This window comes from Megalobrama amblycephala, linkage group LG3 (assembly GCF_018812025.1).
Source record: "Megalobrama amblycephala isolate DHTTF-2021 linkage group LG3, ASM1881202v1, whole genome shotgun sequence".
In the NCBI taxonomy this organism is placed as follows: Eukaryota; Metazoa; Chordata; class Actinopteri; order Cypriniformes; family Xenocyprididae; genus Megalobrama; species Megalobrama amblycephala.
In genome coordinates, this window is record NC_063046.1 from 6,697,004 (window position 1) to 6,712,129 (window position 15,126).

At 35.6% G+C, this 15,126-nt stretch overlaps 1 protein-coding gene across 5 annotated transcripts in view; it reads left to right on the forward strand.

Moving 5' to 3' along the window:
* The window catches only part of arnt2 (aryl-hydrocarbon receptor nuclear translocator 2), a 104,568-nt gene that overhangs the window by 65,909 nt on the left and 23,533 nt on the right, over nucleotides 1-15,126 (forward strand). For all 5 annotated transcript variants that reach the window (XM_048183651.1, XM_048183654.1, XM_048183650.1 and 2 more), the window contains one exon: nucleotides 2,845-2,996. In XM_048183651.1, the coding sequence (XP_048039608.1) occupies nucleotides 2,845-2,996 (152 nt within the window). The remainder of the gene's footprint in view (nucleotides 1-2,844; nucleotides 2,997-15,126) is intronic.

A 15,126-nucleotide genomic window follows, 5' to 3' on the forward strand; every position in this document is an offset into this window, starting at 1 on the left:
TGGATTAAGGGCCGTGTTATGATTTTCATTGATGTTTCCCAGTATTTTAAACTCCATGTAGCATTTAGAGACACATTTTTTTTCATTCTGTGATGACTAAAAGCAATCACCAGGATGTTTTTCTGTTTTATACATGTGCTTACTGTTTACTATCTACACTTCTTAGTTTCTTACTACCATGCAGTCTTGTTAAAATCACCCTTCGGTGACTCTACAGTCTTACAATATAACAGAAGAACTAGAGAAGAACTATTTTGGGTTTTCCAAAGAACCTTTTAGGAAACAGTTCCTAAAAGAGCCACTTTTGTTCTTAGTGTGAAAGTCATTGTAATAATCTGAAGAATCTGTTGTGGAATGGAATGTTCTATGAATGGTTCTTTAGAACCATTGATGCCAATGAGGAATCTTTATTTTTTAAGATTGTATTTGCGGCTCTTTTCACATAAATGTCAAGCAGTGTAAAGTGCTTCTGTTGAGAGGTGTGTTGAAGCCCTGATGTGAGTCATGTGACCTCAGGTTTGGTTTGAGCATTGACACTATGAACTCTGGGTTCTGTTTCAGAAGGAAGAGGTGACTTTGTGTCTTTCCCTCCCTCTTGAGATTTCTCGAGTCTAAAGGGAAAGTGGCCTCTTGTCGCCAAGAATAATATCCCATATCCTCTCTCCTCTCTCAAAGCAGGATATACATCTGAAATGTCAAGTTTCTCTTTATTTTCTTTTAACTCGCTGTGTTTTTACTCACTTGAAGTGCTGCCGGCTGTGCCGTTTGTTTAAGAGCCATTTTCGGCAGATGCTTTATAAGGTTTTTGAACTCAGAAGATCTCTCTCGTTGTCTTTCATGCTCTGTTGAGTGGAAAGTAGTTTTCTCTGGGCACAGCTTTTTATTTAAAGCAATCTCTGTACTTGGATGGACAAACATGGCTTTAAGTGACAATAGAGGCAGCATGTGGATGCAGTCCAGAGTCCGACGTTTGTTCGATGAGCCAGTCTGGTTCCTCATACATATATATATATATTTTTTTTTTGCATCTGTAATGTGAGGAATACTCCCACATGGAGTTCTCAAAGGGGAAAAAAAACTTAATACATCCTAGATGAACCAATGATGGTCAATTTTCCACTGCTGTTCTTAATTCCTAAAGCCAATTTGTGTTCACATTTGGTCAATTTTGAATCCTTGTGGGGGACTTTGGTAATACGTTTGGTATTTGTTGTAGGAACCAAATTTTCTTCTCTTGAACCTAAAGGAAGCTATTTTGAAGAATGTGGGAAAGCAAAGGGTCATTCCTTGTCAGCTCAACCAGAGGTCCCTGGCTCAAATTTTCGATTTTGTTAATATTTTCTCTGTAGAAAGACAAACATGAATAGTGATGAAATCCAAAATATTAAATGTCACAGATGAATATTTAAAAGGGTGTAAAAATGACTTTAGAGAGATGGCAGCATCATTATTTTATAATAAAACAGAGAGATTGGTAGGTCTATTAGTAAAATCTGTTGACTTTAGCAATCTTTGTTTCATTATATGCCAACAGTGACAGTTCAAAAATGGCAGCAAAAAATAAAGCACTTCTTGTGTTTTTTAGCCTCAAGTTTGCATGCCTGTAACTCAAGAATTATTAAAGATATCTTAAAATCCTTCTAGATTCTGGTTCATAACAAACTTTCCTTTTGGTATCTTCATTTTAAAGTTCCTCGATAGTTCAATCCCAGGGATATGGAGATCTTAATGCGGCTCCATGAGTAAATTGGTCAATTTTACCTGTTTTCAGTGGTCAAAAACCAAACGTGGGACACTTTGCATACAGCTGATACTTTTTCTTTTAAAGAGGAATAGCTGAAAAACAGACATTACTCTTTAAATGCAATAAGTATCAGCCATGTGCAAAGTGAACTACATTTGGTTTTCAATCACTGAAAATGGGTAAAATTCAACAATTTGGAGATGGAGTCACATTGTGTTCCCTATATCTATGGGACTGAACTATATAGTGCCTTGAAAATGATGATTCCAAAAGGAAGGTTTATTAAGAATGAGAATCTAGAAGGATATTAAGATATCTTGAATACTTCTAGAGTTACAGGCATGCAAACTTTGGAAAAGGAATTTTTATGCAACTCAAACAGGTGTTCTATGCAATTGAGTTGATAGAAAAACATGATACACAATTCTAGTTTCAACATTATTTCTTCTTCAGATATTTCTCTTTAAAAGAAAAAAGGTATCAGCTGTATGCGTAGTGACCCATTTTTAGTTTTTGACCACTGAAAATGTGTACAATTTACCAGTTTACTCATGGTGCCACATTAAGATCTCCATATTTCTGGGATTGAACCATTGAGGAACTGTAAAATGAAGATACCAAAAGGAAAGTTTGTTATGAACCAGAATCTAGAATGATTTTAAGGTATCTTTAATACTTACTGAGTTACAGGCATGCAAACTTGAGGCAAAAAACAACATTATTAACTAAAATAATGATGCTGCCATCTTTCTGAAGTCATTTTTACATCCCTCTAAACTGGCTCCAAATCTCAGCTGAAAATGGTCATTTTGACCCCCTGTACAAATCAGTGGATTACTATTTAATGTTTTGGATTTCATCAGTATTTATGTTTGTCTTTTTACAGAGAAAATATTAACAAAATCAAAAATTTGAGCCAGAGAAGTTTCCAAATTTTGGTTGATTTGACACTGAATGACCCTTTAGTAGTGCATAAGTTGTAACACAACCGGCCCCCGGTCTGGTTCCTGACAGTCTTACACGTTTACATTTCTAAGATGTAAGTGCACATGATGTGAACTGATGTTCCCTGTCCTCCCATGTTCCTCTGTTGTGTTTAGGTGGTCAAGCTGAAAGGGCAGGTTCTCTCGGTCATGTACCGGTTCCGGATGAAGAACCGAGAGTGGATGCTCATCAGAACCAGCAGCTTCACCTTCCAAAACCCATATTCAGACGAGATCGAGTACATCATCTGCACCAACACCAATGTCAAGTATGTCCAACTCTCTTGTCTCATTTTTTGAGAGCTGTTGCAATGCAGGGAACACTTAATATCCTGACTGCTCATATTTTTCCAAATATTGATGCTCTAAAACTTTTGGCAACAGCAAATATTTGGCTGAACATGAATTTTAGGTTTCGGTTGAAACCATTTTTGATGGCCGAATTAGCGTTTCTCCAATGATGCAGTTTGACTGAGTCAACATCTATTATGTGCACACAATACAGCAAGTAAATGTCAGCTGTGTTTTAATGGATCTTCATTTTGAGGTGCTGTTTTCAGTTGAAGCATGAACAAAACTTCACTAAACGTTATTTGTAGTGTGCCTAACATCCAATAATCTTACTGAAATGCCTCATGTAATCGCTAAAGCAGTGTTTGAGTCGCAGAAAGAGTGTTTGTTAACAATATAATATTACATTTACCTCAGGAAAGTCATTCAGTGTTGAGAGGTCGATAGCTAGAGGAAAAATCTCTAGAGAGGAGCTTTTTGTTAAATATATTTAATTAATTTAATGCAAGTTTGAATAAATCCGTCAAAAAACTTAATTATATCATTAAAAAGTAGATAAAAATCTGCAATGTTTTAAATGTTTGTATATATTTTTATATAGTTTTAGTGTTAATTATTACATTTGATTAATTAATTGACTTAGGGCTGTCACTAACAATTATTTTGGTTATTGAGTAATCGATTGATTATTTTGACGATTAATCGGATATTTTTTGTGGTAATAAAAATAGACCTAAGCCTTTAAAATGACTACATATAACAATGAGGCGATAACATTTGGTTCAAATAAAGTAACAAAAGCAATTAATCATATGGTTTTATAAAACAACACTGTTAAAATACATAATATAATATAAACAATCAACTTATGTACATTTTGTATTAAACAAATGCCTGCAGAGGGCACCAGTGGTATACATAAACATAGTTGATTATGTCTTAAGTGAACGTAAACAATTGGGAGAAAACCGGTGCGTGTCTGTATATTAGATCCGTGCATTTGGTCTAAAGTGACAGCAGCCTAATAAACCTGCTGCCGCTTGTCATTAAACGGGTGGTTGATTATGATTTCTCTTTTTTAACTTTAGTTAGTGTGTAATGTTGCTGTTTGAGCATAAACAACATCTGCAAAGTTACGACGCTCAAAGTTCAATGCAAAGGGAGATTTTTTCTTTTACAGAATTCTGTTTAAGGACTACAATAAGCTTCTTCCCGGGTTAGTGACATCACTAACCCTAACATTTACATAAACCCCGCCCCCGAGAACACAGAACAAAGGGGGTGGAGCCATGTTGGGCTGCTTTAGAGAAGAGGAAGAGTTGTTGTAGTAGAGTGTTGTTGACATGCCGTCATTTTACGCCGGACTGCTTCACAAACGAGGGTCAATTCAACACTGGATTTGCACAAAAGATGAACATGACGACACATGCTAGTGGATGAGTTGAATCAACTCCACAGCAACTACATAAATGTATCCACTAACCATTCAGAAACATCCAGTTTCATTCTAAAAGTTTCTTTCTAAAAGTTGTAACTTCTTCCTGAGTCTCTCCATCAGTGTCGACTCCGGTTTGAACAATGTAAGGCTGAACACCGTTACTGACAATCCTCATTTTGTCTGCGTGAGATTCTCCAGTTTTGTTGTTGTTGAGCTGTTAAAGCTACACCTTCTTCTGGAAAGCCGCGAGCAGCTCATTTGCATTTACAAACACGTGCCTTTTTCCTAATGACTGATGGTTTTGGTTAGTTTCTGTAATTAGCACCAGTCAGGAACATCCATGTGACCTGCCTCGAGACGTTTGGCCCTCTAAGGGATCAGGTCTAAAATCAATACCATTTATTCTCCACCTGTTTAACACTTTTGAAATATTTGCCTGTTCAGCTGGTGTTGGCAGAACAGGCTTGATTTATGCCCACACTAGTCCTGTGGACTTGTAGATATGCATTTAAAGCAGGTTGTATACAGTTGCAAGAAAAAGTTTGGGAACCACTTGCAGAATCTGTGAAATGTGAATAATTTTAACAAAATAAGAGAAATCATACAAAATGCATGTTATTTTTTGTTTAGTACTGTCCTGAGTAAGATATTTTACATAAAAGATGTTTACATATAGTCCACAAGACAAAAGAATAGCTGAATTTATTAAAATGACCCAGTTTAAAAGTTTGTGAACCATTGATTCTCAATACTGTGTGTGGTTACCTGATGATCCACGACTGTTTTTATGTTTTGTGATGTTGTTCATGAGTCTCTTGTTTGTCCTGAGCAGTTAAACTGAGCTCTGTTCTTCAGAAAAATCCTCCTGCAGATTCTTCAGTTTTCAAGCATCTTTTGCATATTTGAACCCTTTCCAGCAGTGAATGTATGATTTTGAGATTCATCTTTTCACACTGAGGACAACTGAGAGACTCAAACACAACTATTAAAAAAAGGTTCAAACATTCACTGATGCTCCAGAAGGAAAAACAATGTATTAAGAGCCGAGGGGTGAAAACTTTTGAATATCAAGGTAAACTTTACTTAATTTTTCTTCCGGAAAACATGCAAGTATCTTCTGTTGCTTCTGAAGGGCAGTACTAAATGAAAAACAATGATATTTAAACAAAATAAGAAAAATTGGGACATCTTCATCCTGTTCAAAAGTTTTCACCCCCCAACTCTTAATGCATCGTGTTTCCTTCTGGAGCATCGGTGAATGTTTGAACCTTTAATAGTTGAGTTTGAGTCCCTCAGTTGTCCTCAGTGTGAAAAGATGGATCTGGGAATCATACAGTCACTGCTGGAAAGGGTTCAAATATGCAAAAATGCTTGTAAACTGAAGAATCTGCAGGAGCTGCAGGAGGATTTTTCTGAAGAACAGAGCTCAGTTTAACTGCTCAGGACAAACAAGAGACTCATGAACAACATCACAAAACATAAAAACAGTCGTGGATCATCAGGTAACCACACACAGTATTGAGAATCAATGGTTCACAAACTTTTGAACTTGGTCATTTTAATAAATTCAGCTATTGTTTTGTCTTGTGGACTATATGTAAACATCTTTATGTAAAATATCTTACTCAGGACAGTACTAAACAAAAAATAACATGCATTTTGTATGATCTCTCTTATTTTTATGAAATTATTCACATTTTCACAGATTCTGCAAGTGGTTCACATACTTCTTGCAACTGTATAGTTTGCCTTCAGGTGCTACTTTGGATCCTTTATTTATTTTGTTTTGTCAATGCACTGTTACAAAACATCAGCTGGGTGTTTTTTTGTTTTTATTTTTAGCTAGTTTAAACTGTTTTTTCAGCATAGGTGTAAATGAAATGGCATCTGGAATCGTCTTCTTTGAATTATGGGTAGCTTATAGCTTGGCAAACAGCGGTTTCAAAGTAGCTTCCGCAACACTGCTAATGAATGCTAATGAAATCGAGTCTGTTACAGAATGGACATTCCCCTCTTCCATGGTCAATAAACTTTCTCATCATTTCATAATTTCCTTGCCAGTAATTGTCTTCACACAATGAAAAACACATCGTAATGTTTGAGCTCTCATTAGGTTCTCTGCGTGTTTGTTTTGTGTGCAGAATAAGTGTTCATATCCTGCTCTATTTCCACGCTACTAAACACAGAGAAATCAAATATGTCTCCCACGAGAGAACCTGCTTTTGCAACAATTTTAGGTTGCATATATTATGAAAAGTTGTTTTGTGCTGAAATTAACTCTGGGAGTGCTGTAGCTACGGTATTGTGATACCTCGTTTTTTTATTTATTAGGATTTATGTCTGTTTTCTGCAGTTTACAATGCCATTGGGGTCAGTAAGATTTTTTTTTTCTTTCTCAAAATAATTGTATACTTTCAGCAAGGATGCATTAAATTGATTAAAAGTTACATTATAAATAATTTCTATTTCAAACAAATGCTGTTCTTTTGATCTTTCAATTCAAGATCACTGTTTCCACAAAAATATTAAGCAGCAAAAAAGTTTTCAACACAAATAATAATAATAATACATGTTTCTTGAGCAGCAAATCATCATATTAGAATGATTTCTGAAGGATCATGTGACACTAAAGACTGGAGTAATGATGCTGAAAATTCAGCTTTGATCACAGAAATAAATTACACTTTACTATATATTCACATAGAAAACATTTATTTTAAATTATAATACATTTTTACAATATTACTGTTTTTACTGTATTTTTGTTCAAATTAATGGAGCCTTGATGAGCATATAAAAGTATAAATTTACCAAAAAAAAAAAAAAAAATATATATATATATATATATATATATATATATATATATATATATATATATATATATATATATATAAAATATGTATGTATATATGTGGTTTTTATTTAAAAAATAATGCTATGGTACATGTCCAAAAAAAATGGTTTTACTATGGTACCATGTCAAAATTTATTTTGCTTAATGCATAAATGTAAAATACCATGGTATTCAAATAGAAAGCATTATTATTATTATTATTTAGCAATTTGTAAATCCAAATTCAGTCCAAAACCTGCATCCTTTGTTGAATAAGGTGTGTGCGAATGCAACACTTGAGTGTGTGTTTGTGTGTGTGTGATTGTGTGTGTGTTGTACTTTTGGGACCGTGTGAATATATGGGAGACATTCATCACAGATGGCATCAGCTATCCCAGACTCCCCAGCCCATGACACGTGGAAGAATGCTAGAATGAGTCACCCTGGGGGCGAGAAAGACAGAGCCTCCTTAAAAATGATCAATTTTACCAAAAATAAAACAAGAAGTCCCAAATATTGTGAAATATTAGATCAAATGGTGTTTAAAATCATATTTAGAAAGCAATAACAGCAGATGAAGGCCTCTTTTGAGCTTGTTGTGATCTTATTAAAATTTTATAGCATGATGTGAATGTGAAGAGAGTAACAGTGAAATTCAGGAGAAAAATCCCATGATAGTAGGCAGTGATTCCAGAACGCCGTGATTGGCTGGTGTGCAGATTGACTTTTTCTTAAAGGATGAACATTCAGCAAAAGAAACAATAGGGTAAGAAAAACAAGCTTAATTCTAGATAAATTCTCAGAAAACGAGTCTTAATATCTAGCAAATGTAAATTCATCTTGTTTTGAAGACATTGAGATATTTTTACTTGAAAACAGGGCAAATAATCATTGCATTTTTGCAGTGCACAGGCCAAGAAATCCCAGCATGAAAGATGTCCCAAAAAAAATGGGCAGAAATAAACAGAGCTTTCTCACATTAGGTGTCATTTTCTCCGTATTGACTTTGAGATTATGGGTAAATAATAAGTGCAGCAGGTACCAGCGAGATGAATATTCATGCACAGCGGTGCCGAGGTGAGACGGCAGCTTCAGGGCTCCAGACTGGCAAACTGCCCGCAGATAGACAGGGATGCTGTGGGTGAGAGAGGGCATGGAGAGAGGAAGAAGGTGGAAAGAGAGCGATAAACACTCACCCCTCAGACAGACGGTGCGGTAGGTAAGCAGATAAGACGCAAACAGCAAGAGTAGAGCCAAACGCTCGGCGTGACAGACTGACGTGTGCTGTGTTTAAAGGAATTGTTTAAGAAAAAATGACAATTCAGGCATTATTTACTTTCCCTCGTGTCGTTCCACACTGTTCATAATGACCACGTCTGTCAAGCTCCAAAAACACCATAAAAGTAGTTCATATGACTTCTTGTGCTCAATATTGAGTCTTCAGACATCTAATTGAGGTTATTTCTGAAAAATCCCCTGTGCGGCAGCTCTCAAATCTCATCCCTCGTTCTATATATTTGAACAAATGAAAGAACCAATGACATTTGCTGTGAATGATGTCAGTCTCTGTGTGATTGCAAATGAGATTTCAGAGCGTCTGCTGAAGTCTAGATTATCATTGAATAACAAGACTCTTATTAAGTCTCCTCTGCTCACCTAGGCTGAATTTATTTGATTAAAATACTGTAATCTTGTGAAATATTATTACAGTTTTAAAGTAAATGTTTTTGCATTTGAAAATATTTCATTTCTGTGATCAAAGCTGAATTTTCAGCATCATTACTCCAGTCTTCAGTGTCACATGATCCTTCAGAAATCATTCTAATATGATGATTTGCTGCTCAAGAAACATTTCTGATTATTATTGAAGAGTTGAAAACAGTTGTTCTGCTTCATATTGTTGTGGAAACCATGAAACATTTTATTTTTCCAGATTCTTTGATGAATAGAAAGTAAAAAAAAAAAAAACAGAATTTATTTGAAATTTTTACATTAGCTGTAACATTATAAATGTCTTTGGTGTCACTTTTAATAAATGAATGCATCCTTACTGAATTAAAGTATTACTGACCCTAAAGTTACACACACACATTCTCAATATTTTTCAGCCTTTAATGGGGCTAAAGGTGCTTTTGATTTTATTAAATATTCTATATTGGAATAAAAACATCCGCTTTTCAAGATCTGATGCGATTAAAGTTGATTCTGCGCTAATCTGACATAATATTTGATGTTTTAAAAATGCTGTAGATTTAAATAGCAAATGAGAATCTATAAAATTGTTGCATATATTTTTAGACAAAGTTGGTCTTAATGATTTTCAGTTTTGTTCAAGGTAATTCAAGCAACAGTTTTTCAATAACGGAAGAATATGTAAAAGTATGGTATTTGGGGTAAATGGCGCCCCTGCTGCAACAATAATAAACATGATAATAAACAGCTGACTGACTTTTCCATTTGTTGACATGACATGGTTAGTTTGAGATGGTAAATATCATATATTAAGTTGGGCATCCACACTGTAAAAAACTAAGTAAAATTTACTTAATTTTTCTTTTGCAAGTTTTTGCACGAATATTTTTTTAAGTAAATTTCACATATGTAATTAAGTAACTCTACTTAACTAAGTTTTTTTGCAATACATTTTACTCAAACAATATAACACTGAATTAAACCATGCTTTTAAAGTGTATTCTTTACTTGGAAACATCTAAGTAAATCATACAATAGATATTGTGTAAACATCATATCTACCTATTAGAAGTAACATGTCACCTGAACACAGAGACCTCGATACTTGGTAAACAACACACAGTGACGGTAACATTTGATGGATTGTTTTTGAGTTTGATTGTGGCATTTTGAGTAGAAAATGAACTCCAAATGTCACAAAATGGCAAGTTACTAAACATAACCACAAAAGCAATGATAAAACTGGGAAAACAGCGAAAAGTCTTAAAACTCATTAATTATTCAAGGCCCAGTGCATGATGGGAACACCAGTATCAGAAAAGTTGAGTAGTTTTACTTAATTTTATAATATTGGTATTTAATTTCTACAAGCTTAAATTGAGTACTAATATAGAATTTACTTATTTTTTTTAAATTCTTGCCTGAACTAACTTTATTTTATGTAAAAATTGCATTTGGTTTCTTTCTGTAGTATTTACTTCACCATAAAATCATTTTTTACAGTGTACCTTAGAGATAATACCCATATTTATAATGAAACCATCACATTTAAAAATATGATTTTAATCATATCATATATTATGTGATCTCCTTCAATGCTTTTTAAAATAATTTTGTTTCTGTATTTTTAAAATATATTTTTATATGAACATTTTAATGACTGCATATTTATTGAAGAAAAATGAATATTACTTTAGCTAAAGTATTTGTATCTATTCTGTGAGTCTTTTACCCCGTTTAACACCTTATACATTTATATGATTTTTAAAGAGTCATGAAACCCTGTTCGTTCACACCTCAGAGCTGGAAAAAGTCTTGGAAAAGTGGGTGTGTAGAGGGGAGAGAGCAACCAATAAAACACAGACCTACAACACACTCATTATACAGAATAATAAATATTAACATATGAGCGGAGGAAAAAACAGAGTCAAGGGCAACTTGATGTGTTTTAAGAAATATAATCCTATGACAACAAACGAGGGACGATCACAGAAGAACATTTAAAAGGTGTAATATTTTCATCACGTATACGAGCACTACGGTCTCTGATAGAACGACACGCGTCAGTTTAACAGAAACGATAACGGCATAGTTACTCATTTGTCCGTTGTTCTTTGAATTTTCAGTCTACATGTTCTTCTGTCTATCAGAATGATTCATCATGTCATGATTATGATCAGACGTAAGGCTGTGCACATATATATTTCATTTGAAGAAGACATGATGAAATACGTGCGCATACACGGTGCTGGTTCATGTTTAGAGCACTAGATTTAATGAAATGTCTATAAAAACTTGAAACACTCTTACTTCAGTTCGTATATGATCTATCCCCGTGACGAGTGTGGTTAAAACAAACCACTTTTATGATTTATTCTTACACAGTGTTGCTTCATCAATGTTCAATAAAAACATATTTGTTTTTCTGCAATCATACACTATGGGAGTAGCGAAAAGCAAATTTTTTTCTTGAGGTGTCCCTTTAGGCCCGTTGTACCCTATATACAGTATATATATATCAAAAGTCTGAAAAATATTGAGGTTTTTGTTGTCGTTCTTATATTGCCCAGCCGTGTTTGTCTTCTAAGCAGGGTTGCTCAAGGGCACAGTGATGAATCATTGGAGTTCATCTGGGGTTTGAATCTGTCTGTGTTTCCAGCTTTAACCATAAAACCACACCACCACAAGACCTAGATATCCATCTGGAGACATCTTCATATAAAGGACGTCGAGCAAGAACATGACAGAACAAACAGACCAATCATTAGTGACTCTGAAACAAAAGTTTAGATATTTTCTTACAGGCGCCAGACAGACAGTCGAAGCTGCTGGGTGGATGAATGGATGGTGTTCAGAGGTGCTGCGCTGCAAACTTCTTTTGTTTTGGTTAGAGAGAACATTTAATACTGTAATATGATATGAAGTGCATATATATTATCGCAGAATTATGTGCTTTTGCTGAACAAAGGAGTGCACAACTTAAAAAGAAATGCACGTGAAATTAATTTGGCTGACATAAAACCATAAATACAGTTTTGTATGGAAACCCAGCTCCAACACTAAAAGGCTGTTTGCCAAAGTTACTTATTCTTTCTCCAGCCAGACAGAAACTGATCCAGATGCAGTTTTCTCTTAGCAAAGATGAAAGTTTGTTATACAGTTTTAAAAAAAAGTTTCATTTTTGGGTGAACTATCCCTTTCAGGGTGAACACCATGCTGCGTTCACTAGTCAATACTAGCTGTGTTTACATGGACCCGGACTGGTAGCACAGTCAAAATAAAAAAAAGTCACATGTAATGAATTTGCCAAATCTCATTCGGATTGTCTGTGTGTTTCAACAACTGGAAACAATCATTCAGTGTCTCTCTTATTTCCTGTGTGTGTCTGTCTGCCTGCTTGTCTCCATTTGTATCCGTCTCTCCCAGCATGCATGGTCCAGTTTTGCGCCGCTTTCTCCTCCCCTGTTGCCATGACGACTGCGATCCGTCCTACAGGTTCGCTCGCGCTCGCATCCTCCGAGACTCTTCCCGTTCAGAAACGTGTGGCAGTCACCCAAGCACAGGCGGCACGTTACCGGCGCATGATTTCCCATGCCGAGATGAAAGTGCTGTGGCTTCCTTGTAATCGTTTTTCATATTTAGAGACATAGCGAGTTAATTGCAGAGGGAGGCAGGGGAGAGTTTGAGTTCCTGTGGAAACTTGGATGCTTGGATGTTTTTGCCCTTTTTACATTTTTGTTTCAGTTTTTCCCCTCAGTTCTTTCTGTCTTCACGAAGTTCAAGTGTAGTTCAGTGTTTTGGGTTTAATCCATCTCATTCCACTGTTGGTCCAGGTGGCCTAGTGCGCTCTCAGAATGTGTGCACGCTAATGTCTGGGTTCGTGTGTGTTTTCGTGGGCAATTTCCAACCACCTATTGATATAATGAGGCTTTTTTTTTTTCTTAGGGTAATATGATTTCCTTTAGATAGGAAAAGCACCCCATTTCATTTGCAGGTATATTTGAGGCTCCATGACACCTTGTATTGATAGTGAAACTGAACAAAGATATCTCATAATGAGAGCTTTGCTTCTCAGAAGGGAATTTCCCTTCTGCTCAAAAGCAGTCAGAGAATCTGTTTTCCTTTGCAAAAGGTAGGCAGTGATTTTGCTGAGACACCACTGCATGTGTAGTGTGTGGAAAGCACAACCCTATAATGCATTGTGACAAGCTCACTGTTTTTCAGTACACCCAAGATTGCAGATGAAGTGAATGTATTGTTTTCAGTCCTGTAAAATCTTAAAGGGGTCATGAACACTGTTGTTTTATTGTTTAATAATGTTTCCTGGGGTGCACTTATAATGTTAGTGTGCTTTTCACATCAAAACTTGTCATAATTTAGAAATAAAAGGCATTTTTCCTACCCTGTTTTTATCCCTCTGATTTGAACGCTCTGCAGTGAGACCTCAGTGTAAACGCCCACTGCTGTGATTTCCATTTTAAATAGAGAAGTGTTACTCTCTCTTTTAGCAAGTTTTTACCATTACAGCTCTCAAGGTTAACTAATCATGAAAAGTGCTGCATTACATTTAGATCTATTGCATTATATTAAAATCGTGGCATGAAAGGTTGCAGTGATGAACATTGTAGTCGATCACAGACATGTTGTTGAGCTCATGAAAGCAGTGATCTCATCATTGCAACTCAATTTCTGCACACTAACTAATGCTTTCATCATAACTAACTGTGCAAACGCGATGTAACTAAGAGATTCGTTGAATAAAACAAGTTTTGGTGCAGGTCCAGAACTCGGTCACTGATAAACTTGTTTGATTGACAGCTCCAGCGATTGTAAAGGGAGCGTTCTTTGATTGCTTTCTTTATATAATTTAATCACCGTTTAAATAACAGATTATTTTCTTCCTACTAAGAGAAACAACTGTTTAGTCACTGGTTTGATTTACTGACACATAGACAAAGAACATCTGACTGTACATGAATCATTAATATCAGATCAGGCATTAGAATGAACACAGTTACTTACATGTTGTTGCATTACTGTCGAGTCCATATCGTAAAAGTCTGTTTGCAAAGCCTGCAACGAAATGCGATTGATTTATGAAGAATCCAGTGAAATAAAGCTCAACTGAGACATTCACATTGTTGAAAATAAATAACCATATTCCTGCATTAGGATCCTTTGAAAGGTAATGTTATTTTAGTCCTGTATCGCTCTTCTCTCCTCCTCATCTCACTAACACAACAGTGGGCGGGGCTAACATTGAAATGATGAAGTAGGCGTTGATTTCTTCTGTGGAGGCGGGGTTTCACCTATAGGCACATTCCAGGATCAGTCGTTCGCTGGGTCTGATGTCTATGAAAGCTTTTATTGGACTAACAAGGAAGTTTTCAGTTCTGAAACTTGCAGGATATTCTTATAGTACGATGACCTCTTATATATCAAAAGCTCAAGGAAAAGTTGATTTCTCAATTCTGACCCCTTTAATAAAAATAGTGGTCTAATTTAAAATGTACTATTTTCCCCCAAAGCCTTTGTGTTGCCAGTTAAGAAATTTAACTACTAAACCACACAAAATTATATTAACAATAGTATAATCCATACTAGAGTATTACATATACATAGTCTATTGTCTACATTGGCAACTGAATAGGCAGCATCCTAACTGGACCCTCATAATAACCAACTTGGTGCGCTCTACATAGACAGCAACTCTTCCATATTTAACGTGACGCACAGAGGAAACTGTGTGCTTGGTTTCAATAACATTTGCTTTTAGCATGTAGCTGCTTATGACAAGATCCTCCAATACACAAAAATAGATAAAAATAAAATAAATTGGTAACACTTTCAACCCATGTTTGGGTAGCCTGACGTAGTCATACTCAATTCTAGTTCGAATATGAGTCTGATACTGCTCCATTGGGCTTTGATTATGGGGGCGTATTTCAACCGATCCAGGAAAGACCTCAATTGGATAGACCTACAACCAATCAGAGCTACAGAGTAAGTGACGTATGTTGAGCGACGCATAGTTGTCAACAGAACTCTTCTTAGCGACCATCGGGGCCAGCTGATAAATCAAACTTTTGCCGAATCCCGTAGGAAGGACGGCAAAGACATCTTTCCCATCGACAAATGCCTTGAT